This window comes from Salmo salar, chromosome 21 (assembly GCF_965601325.2).
Source record: "Salmo salar chromosome 21, fSalSal1, whole genome shotgun sequence".
NCBI lineage: Eukaryota > Metazoa > Chordata > Actinopteri > Salmoniformes > Salmonidae > Salmo > Salmo salar.
The window spans coordinates 32,468,158-32,488,537 of NC_138311.1; the positions used below are offsets into that span (position 1 = coordinate 32,468,158).

General features: G+C 46.8%; 1 protein-coding gene across 2 annotated transcripts in view; it reads left to right on the forward strand.

The window, feature by feature from the left end:
* Positions 1–592: 592 nt before the first annotated feature.
* The window catches only part of epha3 (eph receptor A3), a 147,784-nt gene continuing 127,996 nt past the window's right edge, over positions 593–20,380 (forward strand). For both annotated transcript variants that reach the window (XM_045704677.2, XM_045704676.2), the window contains exons 1-2: positions 593–912; positions 19,927–19,991. In XM_045704677.2, the coding sequence (XP_045560633.1) occupies positions 810–912; positions 19,927–19,991 (168 nt within the window). In that variant the 5' untranslated portion in view covers positions 593–809. The remainder of the gene's footprint in view (positions 913–19,926; positions 19,992–20,380) is intronic.

Genomic DNA, 20,380 nt, shown 5'->3' on the forward strand with positions numbered 1-20,380 from the left:
CTAGAACAAGGACCAGGCTAGGGTAACACTGTTGTTAGTTCTGGGCTAGAACAAGGACCAGGCTAGGGTAACACTGTTGTTAGTTCTGGGCTAGAACAAGGACCAGGCTAGGGTAACACTGTTGTTAGTTCTGGGCTAGAACAAGGACCAGGCTAGGGTAACACTGTTGACTCATAAATGAAATAATGCAATCATCCCTTTTCCTATTTGTATCATGTAATTGTAGACTATTCACATGTCAATCTGTTTTAATTTATTGGGATCAGTCCAGTGTGAGAATGGAGCAGTATGTTTTTCTGGGGCTAACGCTTGGAGATGGAATGCGGAGGCTTGCTGTTTTCTACTGGTCATCTGTCGGGGAATAGACACCCTGTGAACTTGAGCGTGTCTTTATCTACATCAGGGTTTCCCAAACTCAGTCCTGGGGATGACTTTGGTTTCTGCTCTAGCACTACACAGCGGATTAATATCATCAGACCTTGATGATGAGTTGGGAAACACTTAAATAGACAATCAGTTTAGATATATAGGACCCTGCGGAAAACGGAAGCTTCCCGCTAGAGCTGGTCTCCTTTCCGTTCAGCGCGGAGGGAGAGAGGGAGAGAGTGTGAGAGAAAATGAGAGAGAGAAAGAGAGACAGAGCGCTGACTCCTCCTCATTCTCCGGTGTCAAAGTTGACATCAGCCCTGGAGCAGAGTTGAACCGGAGCCTCGTGCGTGAACGGGAGAGCGAGCTCACATCATTCAGTGGCGAATGCTGCACGGAGATATGTACCTCGCGCTGCCTTGCCCTCTGAACTGCCTGCCGTCATGGATTGCAAACCGCGCGCGAAACCAATACTACATTTTATTTTACTGTTCATCTTGTCGTTTATTCGCCCAGCACTTCTGACCATCCACCCGTCCAATGAAGGTAAGAGTGAGTGAGAGAGGGTCGGACATAAAGAAAGAGAGAGTGTGAGATCCATGTAAGAAAAGTGTTCGCTCACAGACAGAACTATAGCACATCTTGCTGCAGTCTGGACCGCATGCATTTGAAGGAAGGTGGTTCTGACTGCGCTGATGCTGTGGATGGAAGGACAGGACATGTCATGTTAGACCATTCAATAATGTCCAAATATTGTCATGGCGGTATTTTAGCACATTTTGTAAATAATCGTTGAATTAGTTTAACCCACTATGATTTGTGTTGATCCAAGCTTCAGTACGATAGAAGGTTTGATGCACGGACTCAGTGTGGCGTTTTAAACCCTCGTTAAGAGTTATTGACCGGCTGGTAAATCCGTGGAAACTGGAATCGGATGGGGGGGATCACGATAATCAGCTGGGGGGCAACACGATAATCAGCTTTGGACAGTTAACACCGGGGTTCCCGTGCGTCTAGGTTGGAAAGATCGTTTGGCATGCCAAATAGTGAGAATAATAGCCTACATTTTGAAACGCAGATGCCAAAGTGTAGCTGTTGATGTTTGGTGTTATTACTAACAAATACCCATGTAGGCTATTGTCCAAAAGCAATACCGAGTAGAAGCAGGCAATCCAAGCGCTGCAGCGCACAGTAAATAGCCAGGGGCAGGCAGTGGACCTCCGCTTAGCTTCTTACCCAAGCTGATCACACATTAGCCTAAATAGATGTGATTTACAAAATGCAGCCTATTCATATTCATTAGTATTCATTCACACGGATGGTGTATTGTATTATATCATTATAGCCCACTTTATGGAGACGTGTTGGAAGGAACACGCACACTCTAAAGAATAAAATCCCTTAGCGCAAGGAATCATCCACTCGATATTTCCATTGATTAACCCATTGGCTACTTTTTCTTAAATAGGCCAATCTCGACAGGTTGTTTATTATCGCTCGCACATGCGCGCGCGTGCACATACACACACACACACACACACACACACACACACAGGCGCAAATGATGAGATGACTGGCCTATAGTTCCAAAGGGCAAGGCTCATCTGTAATTGCACTTTGATTACGAAATTAATGTAGGCTACTTGGACCGTCGATAGTCAGACAGAGCCAGATACTAATCAAGGGGTGAGCTCAGTAAAATGTAATGATTTATTGTCATGTTATTATTGACTTGTTACTACATGGGAATAATTCAAAGTAGAGAACATGCAATATAATATTTAAAAAATGTTAAATTACGAATTGTAACATAATTCAATTGTAAACCTATTGGCATAGGCCTATATACAATTGAAGTGAATAGTTTAAGACATTGAACAACCGAAAACATGCGAGCGACTAGACTGCATTTCCCCGGCGTATTCTTCGTTGAAACAACGTGGCAGTACATCATGTAGGCCTATGCCGACCAGCATCACCTTTGTGTTCTTCTTGTAGGGAAGCACAACGCTTGAATAGGCCTATAAAAAAATGGCTTGCGGATATATGGTATCAAAATGAACAACGAATACTGTGGTCAAAGTTTATGCCACATAAAACAACTTCTGTCTTTGGGCAATACATTCGCCTAGATTTCAACCCATATCATAGCTATTTAACATGGTCAATGTATTATAAATGATTATACCGGGAAGAGTTATTATTTCTACAAAGCGGTTAGTCCTCGCTCCATACATGTAGACTATACTGCATGCGCCTGTCGCCTCATCTCATCTTCTTTATATTATTGCCTAACTCACAGGCCGTCAGTCTATCACCGGTCAATAAACCAAGCTTGGAGATTATGAAGTGACTTCTGTTTTTCGATTTGATATATAGGTTAATTAAATGCAATGGGTCTCTGGCATTAATCTGACTAATATCTTTTGTTTTCAGAAACTTTAGATATTTTGAGATGATTTAATCTTTGATATTTTCGATTAAACAGCACGTTAACAGCCTATCGACTTCTGTTTTTACTGTTTCGTACTTTTATTCACCTCACTCTATCCAGGAGCCCACACAGCTCGATTTCGGCAGGCCTGTCCTCGACATAGCCTACAGTATTGAAGTCAAATATAGGCCTAGTCATTCCATTTTTATGTTAGCCTAATTATTGTTTAGGTCTATTTAGGCTGTTTATGAACTGATGTATTGTTAATGAAGTTCGGTCTATGTCTCGTATGGTGCTAATGTAAGCTATGTAGATGCAATTTAGTCGATATGTAGGCCTATTAGATATATACAATTTGTCTTCAGGAAATATTGTTGTAGCCTTCACTCAACCCGAGGACAATTACAATGTATAGGCCTACCCGTTGGTAAGCCTATTACTTATTGTTTATGACGTCTGCTATGGTGTACACCTAATGATGGCTGTCCGCAACACCCTGTCTGTCTGCCAGGGAGTGTCAGTGTCGAGCCGTTCTCACCGTGAAGCCTCACACGCTCTTGCATATCCTATCTGTAATAATAGAACTATCAAAACCCCTTCTATCAGAAACAAAGCTCATGCTCGGCAGAGGAGAGAAGAGAGGAATTGTTTTTGTGCTCGGGGCACGGTGTCATCATGGCAGGGTAAAGTCAGAAACCCCCTCCCTTTCACAGGCTACTTAAGTCCCTCTCATAAAGAAAATGTTTAGCACAAAGCCAAATTCACTCCGTTTATTTCAACATTGAAACAACGTGGAAGTATCATATCGGTTTATTTGCGTTTAAGAGTGCAGAACTAAAAATGGGGGCATGGTTATAAAAGTGTAGCTTATTTTAGTAGGCCTAAGCTATTGCCTTGTCCGAAAAATGTAGGTTAGGTCTATGCGTCTATATTTGCAGGAAAATATGTATTTGATAGGCTACATATCTGTGAAGGAAATGTTTCCATGTTTCCATGTTGACAACGACAATTGACCTACCTTATTTATAAATGTACCATATAATTTTACAGTGAACCGAAAATAAACTATGGGCCTAGACTATAGGCCAGGCATATCTAGGGTTGATAACTCTGCAAGTAGCCTACGTTTTAGAATGTTTTTATTTAGCCCAAATGTGTTATTTATTTTTTTTAAAGTAAGTTTCCTCTGTCTGTTGGTCAGCGTGTCCACACGCAGATTCTGTTGTGGTTTAAACTTACTCTTTTTAAGCCATCCTTTAACGTCCTTTTGGAAATATTCACTACGTTTTGTTGCCAGATATCATATAATCTATCATTTCAGAGCAAAGAAAGTCGTAAATCAACTACAGTAGTAATACAGTCCAACCACTCTTCAATCCGTAACGCCCTACTTTGGGGCTTCGAGCGGAACCACGACTCGCATGGGCTGCATTATATAAAACCCATACTCTAAAATAATACACTGTGATATAGGTGTATTTAGGACAACTTGACCATGTGTGTGTGTTTTGTGATAAGTTAAAGAGTAAGGGCAAGGAAAATGTGGAAGTTTTAGACGTTTCAAACTTGCCTATTTCATGACGACTAAGATTCTATGTCACCTTTAATGGTTCTCAGAATGTAGAGGTTATTCATGGTAATTATAATAACGATAATTACACAGTCATTTAGGTTATTCATCATTATCATTAATTATAGGCCTAATGATTCTGATGATGACAATACTCTTTATAATTAGCCTAAATATATGTTTTATTCTTATTGCTAACTTCAAGCTCCTCTTGTGTTTATTTATGACGAAAGAAAAACGTTTTCAACAACTTCGACGAGGTACAATTTCAACGTGCACATGCTTCGCATTACGCACGACCAGCATTTTAATGTTCAAATGTAGATTTTAGGGAACTGTAGTTTGCCTATCAGGCCTACAAATGTTCATTTATTTATTTACTTTGGCCTGTATATACGTATTTTTTAAATTTATTTTATTGTTTCGTTTGAATTAACTGAGGCCTTTTGGGAAAGTTGGGCCATGCTGTAGTTTCCCCTCATCGTTATGGCCTACCGTCCCTGTAAAAGTCTATTGTTTTTTCTTCAGGACCTTGTGAGATCTTCCCATTGCACTTAAAACCAATTTGAACTGACACCATGAAAAATGTATATTTTTGCTGATAAATATATTGGTAACGTTTTAGCAGCACATTGTACTATTTTACAAGCCATAGCCTATGAATGATTGTTTGAACGTGTTCTAAAGCGGAGGCCTGCTGCTTGGTCAGATTATTCTGTGTTGGACCAAAACTAGCTGACGTGATTTATTCCCACTTTCCATAGGCTAATGGTTGTTTTTATAGAAAATATAAAATACATCAAAATAAAGAAAACGAATTGTGAAATGTACCATACCATAAAATATACGCATAATTCATGTTGAATTATATGCTGTCCAGAGAAAACAATTAATTATAGGCCTATCCAGAATTGTATCACCATACCCATATTATGATCATGGTTTCAATATGACTTTGATCAAATGCATATTGGCCCACTTGCTATTAGTCATTACAGGCTGCCTATATTGCTACACACTCGTGTTTACAGAAACAAATACATTTTTCTGCCGTTTAGCAGTGCTTGTGTAAATCCTGTACAAACTTTGGTGAGCTTCTATACTGTGTTCCGTATTGCGCTTAATATACCGCAGCAGTAGGCTAGCCGAGAAAGTAGCCTGATGTGGCCGCTTTTAGGACTGTTAGTTTTAGGGGGGATAATTTGGCACGAAGTTATGTCATATTCAGATATTGTACTGGCTGATTTGGAGGGATTCTTTCACCAAAAGGATCAGTGTATTTTCTCAGTGTAAATGTGTCTTTGAGTGAGTGCGCAGCATAAAATTAGAGAATGGCTCTGTAGACATACGTGTATGTGTGCGTGAATATAGGCGACAGTAGTGAGTCTGTATGCGTGGTGCTTGCTATGGTTTCTCTCCCTGCCCGGGCGTCGGTATTTTTAGCCGGTGGCAGGAGGCCATGCCCAGGGAGGCTGGAGCAGTAACCCGCTGGGAGGAGCAGGTTTATGAGCGATGGTACCTGGAGGGGGTGGGGTGGGGTGGGGGGGGATGGGTACACATGTTCCCACTTTAAAAATAGTGCTCTCTGTGTGTTTGTGTGTGTTGTGTTTGTGTGGGAGGCCTGTAGGAAGCAGTGTGAAGAGTGCTGTTATCTAATAGCTCACAATAAATCAGTATTAGAGAGAGAGAGAGAGAGAGAGAGAGAGGGAGAGAGAGTGTACATGCGAGTATGAGCTGTGAGAGGGGAACCAGCAGCATCAAACACAGCCACACTCAGTTTGAATAATTCATGATAGGAGGAGAACACTTCACCCTGAACACACAGTCACAACCTGCAGACACAGACTACTGCAGCCCTACACAACCTGCAGACAGACTACTGCAGCCCTACACCACCTGCAGACAGACTACTGCAGCCCTACACAACCTGCAGACACAGACTACTGCAGCCCTACACAACCTGCAGACAGACTACTGCAGCCCTACACAACCTGCAGTCACAGACTACTGCAGCCCTACACAACCTGCAGACACAGACTACTGCAGCCCTACACAACCTGCAGACAGACTACTGCAGCCCTATACAACCTGCAGTCACAGACTACTGCAGCCCTACACAACCTGCAGACACAGACTACTGCAGCCCTACACAACCTGCAGACACAGACTACTGCAGCCCTACACAACCTGCAGACAGACTACTGCAGCCCTACACAACCTGCAGACAGACTACTGCAGCCCTACACAACCTGCAGACAGACTACTGCAGCCCTACACAACCTGCAGACACAGACTACTGCAGCCCTACACAACCTGCAGACACAGACTACTGCAGCCCTACACAACCTGCAGACACAGACTACTGCAGCCCTACACAACCTGCAGTCACAGACTACTGCAGCCCTACACAACCTGCAGTCACAGACTACTGCAGCCCTACACAACCTGCAGACAGACTACTGCAGCCCTACACAACCTGCAGACAGACTACTGCAGCCCTACACAACCTGCAGTCACAGACTACTGCAGCCCTACACAACCTGCAGTCACAGACTACTGCAGCCCTACACAACCTGCAGTCACAGACTACTGCAGCCCTACACAACCTGCAGTCACAGACTACTGCAGCCCTACACAACCTGCAGACAGACTACTGCAGCCCTACACAACCTGCAGACACAGACTACTGCAGCCCTACACAACCTGCAGTCACAGACTACTGCAGCCCTACACAACCTGCAGACAGACTACTGCAGCCCTACACAACCTGCAGTCACAGACTACTGCAGCCCTACACAACCTGCAGACAGACTACTGCAGCCCTACACAACCTGCAGACACAGACTACTGCAGCCCTACACAACCTGCAGACAGACTACTGCAGCCCTACACAACCTGCAGACACAGACTACTGCAGCCCTACACAACCTGCAGTCACAGACTACTGCAGCCCCCCCTGCGACACAGACCTGCAGCCCACCCCTGCGCACAGACTACTGCAGCCCTCCACCGCGCACAGACCTGCAGCCCCCACCGCGTCACAGACTACTGCAGCCCTACACAACCTGCAGTCACAGACTACTGCAGCCCTACACAACCTGCAGTCACAGACTACTGCAGCCCTACACAACCTGCAGTCACAGACTACTGCAGCCCTACACAACCTGCAGACACAGACTACTGCAGCCCTACACAACCTGCAGTCACAGACTACTGCAGCCCTACACAACCTGCAGACAGACTACTGCAGCCCTACACAACCTGCAGACAGACTACTGCAGCCCTACACAACCTGCAGACACAGACTACTGCAGCCCTACACAACCTGCAGACAGACTACTGCAGCCCTACACAACCTGCAGTCACAGACTACTGCAGCCCTACACAACCTGCAGACACAGACTACTGCAGCCCTACACAACCTGCAGACACAGACTACTGCAGCCCTACACAACCTGCAGACACAGACTACTGCAGCCCTACACAACCTGCAGACAGACTACTGCAGCCCTACACAACCTGCAGTCACAGACTACTGCAGCCCTACACAACCTGCAGACACAGACTACTGCAGCCCTACACAACCTGCAGACAGACTACTGCAGCCCTACACAACCTGCAGACACAGACTACTGCAGCCCTACACAACCTGCAGTCACAGACTACTGCAGCCCTACACAACCTGCAGACACAGACTACTGCAGCCCTACACAACCTGCAGACACAGACTACTGCAGCCCTACACAACCTACAGACAGACTACTGCAGCCCTACACAACCTGCAGACACAGACTACTGCAGCCCTACACAACCTGCAGACACAGACTACTGCAGCCCTACACAACCTGCAGACACAGACTACTGCAGCCCTACACAACCTGCAGACACAGACTACTGCAGCCCTACACAACCTGCAGACACAGACTACTGCAGCCCTACACAACCTGCAGACACAGACTACTGCAGCCCTACACAACCTGCAGACACAGACTACTGCAGCCCTACACAACCTGCAGACAGACTACTGCAGCCCTACACAACCTGCAGACACAGACTACTGCAGCCCTACACAACCTGCAGTCACAGACTACTGCAGCCCTACACAACCTGCAGACAGACTACTGCAGCCCTACACAACCTGCAGACAGACTACTGCAGCCCTACACAACCTGCAGACACAGACTACTGCAGCCCTACACAACCTGCAGACACAGACTACTGCAGCCCTACACAACCTGCAGACACAGACTACTGCAGCCCTACACAACCTGCAGACACAGACTACTGCAGCCCTACACAACCTGCAGTCACAGACTACTGCAGCCCTACACAACCTGCAGACACAGACTACTGCAGCCCTACACAACCTGCAGACAAAGACTACTGCAGCCCTACACAACCTGCAGACACAGACTACTGCAGCCCTACACAACCTGCAGTCACAGACTACTGCAGCCCTACACAACCTGCAGACACAGACTACTGCAGCCCTACACAACCTGCAGTCACAGACTACTGCAGCCCTACACAACCTGCAGACAGACTACTGCAGCCCTACACAACCTGCAGACAGACTACTGCAGCCCTACACAACCTGCAGACACAGACTACTGCAGCCCTACACAACCTGCAGACACAGACTACTGCAGCCCTACACAACCTGCAGACACAGACTACTGCAGCCCTACACAACCTGCAGTCACAGACTACTGCAGCCCTACACAACCATGTAGACACAGACTACTGCAGCCCTACACAACCTGCAGACAGACTACTGCAGCCCTACACAACCTGCAGACAGACTACTGCAGCCCTACACAACCTGCAGACACAGACTACTGCAGCCCTACACAACCATGTAGACACAGACTACTGCAGCCCTACACAACCTGCAGACAGACTACTGCAGCCCTACACAACCTGCAGACAGACTACTGCAGCCCTACACAACCTGCAGACACAGACTACTGCAGCCCAACACAACCTGCAGACAGACTACTGCAGCCCTACACAACCTGCAGACACAGACTACTGCAGCCCTACACAACCTGCAGACAGACTACTGCAGCCCTACACAACCTGCAGACACAGACTACTGCAGCCCTACACAACCTGCAGACAGACTACTGCAGCCCTACACAACCTGCAGACACAGACTACTGCAGCCCTACACAACCTGCAGACAGACTACTGCAGCCCTACACAACCTGCAGACACAGACTACTGCAGCCCTACACAACCTGCAGTCACAGACTACTGCAGCCCTACACAACCTGCAGACAGACTACTGCAGCCCTACACAACCTGCAGACACAGACTACTGCAGCCCTACACAACCTGCAGACAGACTACTGCAGCCCTACACAACCTGCAGACACAGACTACTGCAGCCCTACACAACCTGCAGTCACAGACTACTGCAGCCCTACACAACCTGCAGTCACAGACTACTGCAGCCTACACAACCTGCAGACACAGACTACTGCAGCCCTACACAACCTGCAGTCACAGACTACTGCAGCCCTACACAACCTGCAGTCACAGACTACTGCAGCCCTACACCACCTGCAGTCACAGACTACTGCAGCCCTACACAACCTGCAGTCACAGACTACTGCAGCCCTACACAACCTGCAGTCACAGACTCCTGCAGCCCTACACAACCTGCAGTCACAGACTACTGCAGCCCTACACCACCTGCAGTCACAGACTACTGCAGCCCTACACAACCTGCAGTCACAGACTACTGCAGCCCTACACAACCTGCAGTCACAGACTACTGCAGCCCTATACAACCTGCAGTCACAGACTACTGCAGCCCTACACAACCTGCCAGACACAGGCTACTGCAGCCCTACACAACCTGCAGTCACAGACTACTGCAGCCCTACACAACCTGCAGTCACAGACTACTGCAGCCCTACACAACCTGCAGTCACAGGCTACTGCAGCCCTACACAACCTGCAGTCACAGACTACTGCAGCCCTACACAACCTGCAGTCACAGACTACTGCAGCCCTACACAACCTGCAGTCACAGACTACTGCAGCCCTACACAACCTGCAGTCACAGACTACTGCAGCCCTATACAACCTGCAGTCACAGACTACTGCAGCCCTACACAACCTGCAGTCACAGACTACTGCAGCCCTACACAACCTGCAGTCACAGACTACTGCAGCCCTACACAACCTGCAGTCACAGGCTACTGCAGCCCTACACAACCTGCAGTCACAGACTACTGCAGCCCTACACAACCTGCAGTCACAGACTACTGCAGCCCTACACAACCTGCAGTCACAGACTACTGCAGCCCTACACAACCTGCAGTCACAGACTACTGCAGCCCTATACAACCTGCAGTCACAGACTACTGCAGCCCTACACAACCATGTAGACACAGACTACTGCAGACGCTAACACACGTACACAACCATGTAGACACAGACTACTGTAGACGCTAACACATGTACACAACCATGTAGTCACAGACTACTGCAGCCCTACACAACCATGTAGACACAGACTACTGTAGACGCTAAAACATGTACACAACCATGTAGTCACAGACTACTGTAGACGCTAACACATGTACACAACCATGTAGTCACAGACTACTGTAGACGCTAACACATGTACACAACCATGTAGACACAGACTACTGCAGACGCTAACACATGTACACAACCATGTAGACACAGACTACTGCAGACGCTAACACATGTACACAACCATGTAGACACAGACTACTGCAGACGCTAACACATGTACACAACCATGTAGACACAGACTACTGCAGACGCTAACACATGTACACAACCATGTAGTCACAACAGGTGGGTTCCAGGTTCCAGAGAGCCTATACATATTCTGTGCTGACCTGAGTAGACTAGACGATTCCTATATCATTTTGATGTGTTTCTGCAGACACTGTGCCCACTGCCTAGCCTGTCTGCCCACTGCCCAGCCTGTCTGCCCACTGCCCAGCCTGTCTGCCCACTGCCCAGCCTGTCTGCCCACTGCCCAGCCTGTCTGCCCACTGCCCAGCCTGTCTGCCCACTGCCCAGCCTGTCTGCCCACTGCCTAGCCTGTCTGCCCACTGCCCAGCCTGTCTGCCCACTGCCCAGCCTGTCTGCCCACTGCCCAGCCTGTCTGCCCACTGCCCAGCCTGTCTGCCTACTGCCCAGCCTGTCTGCCTACAGCCCAGCCTGTCTGCCCACTGCCCAGCCTGTCTGCCTACAGCCCAGCCTGTCTGCCTACTGCCCAGCCTGTCTGCCTACTGCCCAGCCTGTCTGCCTACAGCCCAGCCTGTCTGCCTACAGCCCAGCCTGTCTGCCCACTGCCCAGCCTGTCTGCCTACAGCCCAGCCTGTCTGCCTACTGCCCAGCCTGTCTGCCTACTGCCCAGCCTGTCTGCCTACAGCCCAGCCTGTCTGCCTACTGCCCAGCCTGTCTGCCTACTGCCCAGCCTGTCTGCCTACAGCCCAGCCTGTCTGCCTACTGCCCAGCCTGTCTGCCCACTGCCCAGCCTGTCTGCCTACTGCCCAGCCTGTCTGCCTACAGCCCAGCCTGTCTGCCTACTGCCCAGCCTGTCTGCCTACAGCCCAGCCTGTCTGCCTACTGCCCAGCCTGTCTGCCTACTGCCCAGCCTGTCTGCCTACTGCCCAGCCTGTCTGCCTACAGCCCAGCCTGTCTGCCTACTGCCCAGCCTGTCTGCCTACAGCCCAGCCTGTCTGCCTACTGCCCAGCCTGTCTGCCTACAGCCCAGCCTGTCTGCCTACTGCCCGGTGTACAACTTACTGCTGAGCTGAAATCTTCAATAAACACTCATTCAGATGGACATGTTGGGCCTGTGGGTCTACTGTCTGTCTCTGTCTCTCCTATATTGATTCACCTGGCTGTGTCCATGTGGTTTGTTCCCAGACCAGAGACCAGAGACCAGAGAACGAACAGAGTAGCCAACTCAGACTGCTGGTAATACTGTTCTACTGTTAGTTACCGTAAAGAGCCCTGCTTTCTGAGACACTGAGGTTGACTAACTGGGTAGACACACTGACGCGAGAGTGTGTGAGCGTTTTGTGTGAGTGTTCTTGCATTGGTTTGTGCGTCTTTGTGTAATGAGTGTGTGCATGTGGACCTTCACGTGCATGAACACGTGTGTGTGTGAGTGCGTGGGATTTTGGTGGAGATTTCCGTCCCTTGCAGCTGGAGAAGCAGCGTCAGATAGAGCCATCTCATATTCCCCACGCTTGGCTCAATTTGACACGGGGTCTGGCTCGTTGAGAAATGTAAATTGGAACCAATGGAGCTAGATGCTGCACTGCTATAATCTGACAGGAGCAGATAGCTTTATTAGCTCTAATAGGAGTCTGTCTTCTAAATGTGAATGTGTGTGTGTGCGTGCGTGCGTGTGTGCGTGCGTGCGTGTGTGTGTGTGTGCGTGTGTGTGTGTGTGTGTGTGTGTGTGTGTGTGTGTGTGTGTGTGTGCGGTGTGTGTGTGTGTGTGTGTGTGTGTGTGTGTGCGTGTGTGTGTGTGTGTGCGTGTGTGTGTGTGCGTCCCTGCTCCCTGACCGTCAGCTGCTTGGCTAGAACTCAGGTGAGCCTCAATTTTGTGGGTTTCAGCCTGGAATGTGCTAATAGTCTCTATTTTCCTCTCCTCTCTCTCAATACTCCACCCTGTACTCTCTCTCTATACTCCATCCTCTACTCTCTCTCTATACTCCACCCTGTACTCTCTCTATACTCCACCCTGTACTCTCTCTCTATACTCCATGCTGTACTCTCTCTCTCTATACTCCATCCTCTACTCTCTCTCTATACTCCACCCTGTACTCTCTCTCTATACTCCACCCTGTACTCTCTCTCTATACTCCATCCTGTACAATCTCTCTATACTCCATCCTCTACTCTCTCTCTATACTCCATCCTCTACTCTCTCTCTATACTCCACCCTGTACTCTCACTCTATACTCCATCCTGTACTCTCACTCTATACTCCACCCTGTACTCTCTCTCTATACTCCATCCTCTACTCTCTCTCTATACTCCACCCTGTACTCTCTCTCTATACTCCATCCTGTACTCTCTCTCTATACTCCACCCTGTACTCTCTCTCTATACTCCATCCTCTACTCTCTCTCTATACTCCACCCTGTACTCTCTCTCTATACTCCATCCTCTACTCTCTCTCTATACTCCACCCTGTACTCTCTCTCTATACTCCATCCTGTACTCTCTCTCTATACTCCACCCTGTACTCTCTCTCTATACTCCATCCTCTACTCTCTCTCTATACTCCACCCTGTACTCTCTCTCTATACTCCATCCTCTACTCTCTCTCTATACTCCACCCTGTACTCTCTCTCTATACTCCATCCTGTACTCTCACTCTATACTCCACCCTGTACTCTCTCTCTATACTCCATCCTGTACTCTCTCTCTATACTCCATCCTGTACTCTCTCTCTATACTCCACCCTGTACTCTCTCTCTATACTCCATCCTGTACTCTCTCTCTATACTCCACCCTGTACTCTGTCTCTATACTCCATCCTGTACTCTCTCTCTATACTCCATCCTCTACTCTCTCTCTATACTCCACCCTGTACTCTCACTCTATACTCCACCCTGTACTCTCTCTCTATACTCCACCCTGTACTCTCTCTCTATACTCCATCCTCTACTCTCTCTCTATACTCCATCCTGTACTCTCTCTCTATACTCCACCCTGTACTCTCTCTCTATACTCCATCCTGTACTCTCTCTCTATACTCCACCCTGTACTCTCTCTCTATACTCCATCCTGTACTCTCTCTCTATACTCCACCCTGTATTCTCTCTCTATGCTCCATCCTGTACTCTCTCTCTATACTCCATCCTCTACTCTCTCTCTATGCTCCATCCTGTACTCTCTCTCTATAGTCCACCCTGTACTCTCTCTCTATACTCCATCCTGTACTCTCTCTCTATACTCCATCCTCTACTCTCTCTCTATACTCCACCCTGTACTCTCACTCTATACTCCATCCTGTACTCTCACTCTATACTCCACCCTGTACTCTCTCTCTATACTCCATCCTCTACTCTCTCTCTATACTCCACCCTGTACTCTCTCTATATACTCCATCCTGTACTCTCTCTCTATACTCCACCCTGTACTCTCTCTCTATACTCCACCCTGTACTCTCTCTCTATACTCCATCCTGTACTCTCTCTCTATACTCCACCCTGTACTCTGTCTCTATACTCCATCCTGTACTCTCTCTCTATACTCCATCCTCTACTCTCTCTCTATACTCCACCCTGTACTCTCACTCTATACTCCACCCTGTACTCTCTCTCTATACTCCACCCTGTACTCTCTCTCTATACTCCATCCTCTACTCTCTCTCTATACTCCATCCTGTACTCTCTCTCTATACTCCACCCTGTACTCTCTCTCTATACTCCATCCTGTACTCTCTCTCTATACTCCACCCTGTACTCTCTCTCTATACTCCATCCTGTACTCTCTCTCTATACTCCACCCTGTATTCTCTCTCTATGCTCCATCCTGTACTCTCTCTCTATAGTCCACCCTGTACTCTCTCTCTATACTCCATCCTGTACTCTCTCTCTATACTCCATCCTCTACTCTCTCTCTATACTCCACCCTGTACTCTCACTCTATACTCCATCCTGTACTCTCACTCTATACTCCACCCTGTACTCTCTCTCTATACTCCATCCTCTACTCTCTCTCTATACTCCACCCTGTACTCTCTCTATATACTCCATCCTGTACTCTCTCTCTATACTCCACCCTGTACTCTCTCTCTATACTCCACCCTGTACTCTCTCTCTATACTCCATCCTGTACTCTCACTCTATACTCCATCCTGTACTCTCTCTCTATACTCCACCCTGTACTCTCTCTCTATAGTCCACCCTGTACTCTCTCTCTATACTCCACCCTGTACTCTCTCTCTATACTCCACCCTGTACTCTCACTCTATGCTCCACCCTGTACTCTCACTCTATACTCCACCCTGTACTCTCTCTCTCTATACTCCACCCTGTACTCTCTCTCTCTATACTCCATCCTCTACTCTCTCTCTATACTCCACCCTATACTCTCTCTCTATACTCCATGCTGTACTCTCTCTCTATAGTCCACCCTGTACTCTCTCTCTATACTCCACCCTGTACTCTCTCTCTATACTCCACCCTGTACTCTCTCTCTATACTCCACCCTGTACTCTCTCTCTATACTCCACCCTGTACTCTCACTCTATACTCCATCCTGTACTCTCTCTCTATACTCCACCCTGTACTCTCTCTCTATACTCCACCCTGTACTCTCACTCTATGCTCCACCCTGTACTCTCACTCTATACTCCACCCTGTACTCTCTCTCTCTATACTCCACCCTGTATTCTCTCTCTATGCTCCACCCTGTATTCTCTCTCTATTGGGAACATGTGTGAACTCCCCATAGAGACTAACAGAAGCAGGTACCTACCCCAGCACATGGACTTGGCACTGGTACCCTGTGTATATCGCCTGCTTATCGATACTCATTGTGTATTGAATTTTTTTTATTTTTATGATGTATTATTACTTTTCTATTGTTTCTCTATTTTCTTTCTCTCTGCATCATCGGGAAGGGCCCGTAGGTAACCATTTCACTGTTCGTCTACAACTGTTGTTTATGAAGCACACACTTGTCACTCAGGATATCTGATCCCAGCTTCTCTAGAAAACAGAGAAGAGTGAATCAAGATAGAATATGATTTTTCCCTTCCCTGCTCTGTGACGTTCTGTTGTTTCACTAGTGACACTCCAGCCCACCAGAACCCCTGGGTCACAGTTCTTATCATACTGCTCTGTCTTAGTAATTACGACACACTTCACTCCCACATCTCAGAATCTAACCAGCTCCCTGGAATTGTGAGAGGTTTAATTCATTTGACAATGCATTGAAACCTAGAATTGGTGACATAATCTAATCATTTCCATATTTATAGTATAATAATGAATGTTGTTCATATGCCCACTCACAGCCCATGATTTATCTGAAAGCATAAAGGTTCCTTTATAAAGAAAGTGACAGTTAAGAGAGTACTTTTCCAACTGAGAAAATGTCGGCAGGCAGACATCAACAGCATGCTGAACGATCAGTAGATGAATGGGAATCCACATTCGGTGCGATGTGTTCGACTCTTTACAGGCGCATAGAGATTTTAGATCCAAAGATTCGTAACAGCAAGTGTGGTTTTCTGACCCAGTTGTGTGTATCAGTCCCAGTCAGAGGAGGTTCACACAGCTGTAGCAGTGACCCAACAGCCTCCCAGGTTGCTACAGACCCAGAATCTCCCGCTTGGATCCCCTCATCATGGAGGACAACGCAGCAGGCTGTCACTGGTTAGATTTAGGAAGTGCTCAGAGGGTAACTGGCCGTGTGTGTGTGTGTGTGTGCGTTTGTGAGCATGTTTGTGTGTGTTTTAAGGAGTCCTGAGAATTGTTGAACAGCTAAGTAAATAAATACTATCCTGAACCCGGTCCATGACTAGAGGTCCCAAGGCCAGGTTTAGATGAGTAGGCTGACTAGACATCAGAAGGATAGATATTCATAATGTACAGTGGGAATAGAAAGTCACCACCCCCTTTCAAAATGTTCACCTTTTGTTGCCTTACAGCCTGAAATGAAACACATAAAATCAGATTTTCCTGGCTTTATTTACACACAGTAACCCACAATATTCAAGCGAAAAAAAAATCTCAAAAAATCTTGGAGAATGTATTTAAATGAAAACATTAAATTACCCTATTTGGATAAATGAACACCCTGAGTTAATACTTGTTGGAACCACCTTTTGCTTGAATTATAGCCATGTGTCTCTTTGAATACGTCTCTACTAACTTTGCACACATAGACTGTGCAATATTTGCCCATTCTTCCTTTGCAGAATTGTTGAAGCTCAGTCAAATTGCATGGTGACCGTTCATGGACTGCACTCTTCAAGTCATTCCACAGATTCTTGATGGGATGTAAGTCGGGGCTCTGACTAGGCCACTCAAGGACATTCACCTTCTTGTCCTTCAGCCGCTGTACGGTTGTTTTGGCGGGGTGCTTTGGGCCATTGTCATGTTGAAATGTGATCCATCTTCCCATTTTCAACTTCCTGGCAAATGGCTGCAGGTTCTCCTCAAGAATCTGTCAGCATTTTGCACTATCAATTTTCCCCTCTATCCTGACAAGTGCTCCCAGTCCCTGCTGAAGAGAAATACCCCCACAACAGGATGCTGCCACTGCCGTGTTGTACTGTAGACATGGTGTTCTTTACTGTAGACATGGTGTTCTTTACTGTAGACATGGTGTTCTTTACTGTAGACATGGTGTTCTTTACTGTAGATGTGGTGTTCTTTACTGTAGGCGTGGTGTTCTTTACTGTAGACATGGTGTTCTTTACTGTAGATGTGGTGTTCTTTACTGTAGACCTGGTGTTCTTTACTGTAGGCGTGGTGTTCTTTACTGTAGGGATGGTGTTCTTTACTGTAGGCGTGGTGTTCTTTACTGTAGACATGGTGTTCTTTACTGTAGGCGTGGTGTTCTTTACTGTAGACCTGGTGTTCTTTACTGTAGGCATGGTGTTCTTTACTGTAGGCGTGGTGTTCTTTACTGTAGACGTGGTGTTCTTTACTGTAGGCGTGATGTTCTGTACTGTAGACGTGGTGTTCTTTACTGTAGGCGTGGTGTTCTTTACTGTAGACCTGGTGTTCTTTACTGTAGATGTGGTGTTCTTTACTGTAGACATGGTGTTCTTTACTGTAGACCTGGTGTTCTTTACTGTAGGCGTGGTGTTCTTTACTGTAGACATGGTGTTCTTTACTGTAGGCGTGGTGTTCTTTACTGTAGACGTGGTGTTCTTCACTGTAGACGTGGTGTTCTTTACTGTAGGCGTGGTGTTCTTTACTGTAGACGTGGTGTTCTTCACTGTAGACGTGGTGTTCTTTACTGTAGACATGGTGTTCTTTACTGAAGACATGGTGTTCTTTACTGTAGACATGGTGTTCTTTACTGTAGACATGGTTTTCTTTACTCTAGACATGGTGTTCTTTACTGTAGACATGGTGTTCTTTGGGTGTAAAGATGTATTCATAAGGGCACAAGGCGAGACCCAGATGCAGACACGGGAGGCAGATGGTTTGAGTCTTTGATATTTATTATATTCCAAAAAGGGGTAGGCAAGAGAATGGTCGTGGACAGGCAAAAAGGTCAAAACCAGATCAGAGTCCAGGAGGTACAGAGTGGCAGACATGCTCGTGGTCAAGGCAGGCAAAATGGTCAGGCAGGTGGGTACAGAGTCCAGAAACAGGCAAGGGTCAAAACCGGGAGGACTAGAAAAAGGAGAATAGAAAAGGCAGCAGTACGGGAAAAACACGCTGGTTGACTTGAACATACAAGACGAACTGGCACAGAGAGACAGGAAACACAGGGATAAATACACTGGGGAAAATAAGCCACACCTGGAGGAGGTGGAGACAATCACAAGGCCGGTTGAAACAGATCAGGGTGTGACAGTATTGGGTTTTCGCCAGACATATCATATTGCGTTCAGGCCAAAAAGTTCAATTTTGGTCTCATCTGACCACAACACCTTTTGCCACTTGGCCTCAGAATCTACAATGTGCTTTTTGGCAAAGCTCAAACGAGACTTGATGTGGATTTTCTTGAGGAGTGGTGTTTTTCTTGCCACCCTCCCATAGAGGCCAGATTCGTGGAGTGCTTGTGATATTGTGGTCACATCCACACATTGACCAGTCTTTGCCATAAAGGCCTGAAGCTCCTTCAAAGTCACGATTGGCTTCTTGGTAGCCTCTCCGATCAGTCTCCTCCTTGCCCGGTCATCCAGTTTGGAGGGACGGCCTGATCTATGCAGGGTCTGGATGGTGCCATACGCCTTCCACTTCTTAATAATGGCCGTAACTGTGCTCCGAGGGATAGACAAAGCCTTTGAAATCTTTTTATATCCATCCTCTGACTTGTGCCTTTCCACAACTTTATCTCGTAGATCTTTTGAAAGTACCTTTCTGCCCATAGTGGATTCTTTGCTTTGAATTGCACTACTAAGTAGTTGAGTTGTGCAATTCTGAACTAATCAAAATCACTAGAATTGATCACAGATGGAAACCAATTAGCTTGATTTGTGATCTGGAAGGTGGTTGGTTATACCTCAGCAAGTTTGCAGTTGCAATTCTAAGGGGGGCGTTCACATACCCAAATAGGGGATTTTACTGTTTTAATTGTAATTCATTTATAGAGTTTTTAAAATGTTTTTTTCACTTGGATATTGTGGGTTACTGTGTGTAAATAAAGCAGTAAAAAGTCTGATTTGATGTGTTTTCATTTCAGGCTGTAAGGCAACAAAAGGTGAACATTTTCAAAGGGAGTGGTGACTTTCTATTCCCACTGTACATAGTGGTGCCAAAGACAAGCTTCTCACAATCAACTGCTTTCCCATAAGACACTCATCCCAACACTCATCCCTGTTTCTTCTCTCTCCTCATCTCTACAGTGAACCTGTTGGACTCCAAAGCCAGCCAGGGGGAGCTGGGATGGATATCCTACCCATCACATGGGGTGAGTAGTAGATTCATGTACCATGGCTTGCACACATACAGTATCTGCACATTCTATCCTCTGTCAGCATTCTGTCCTGTCATCACATTTCAGCGTTTTAATGGTGCTTAGGACATTTCATAACAAACAATAAAAACACATCTTAGTTTCTGTTATCCTATGAGTCAAGTGGGATTAACAATCCTTAAGAGTCTATTGACGCACCTGTGCGTCAGTCTAAGTAACATAATAAAAAAATCCCAGTCAGAATACGTCCGTTTAAGCTAGAGACGTCAGGTTTTTTGCATGGCTGCATCTCAATCCACCGCATTCGCCTATGTCGGCCTTCCGCGTTTACGGTGGAAGGCTACAGCGGTGTTTATCAGACCAGGAGACATCCCGAAAATTGG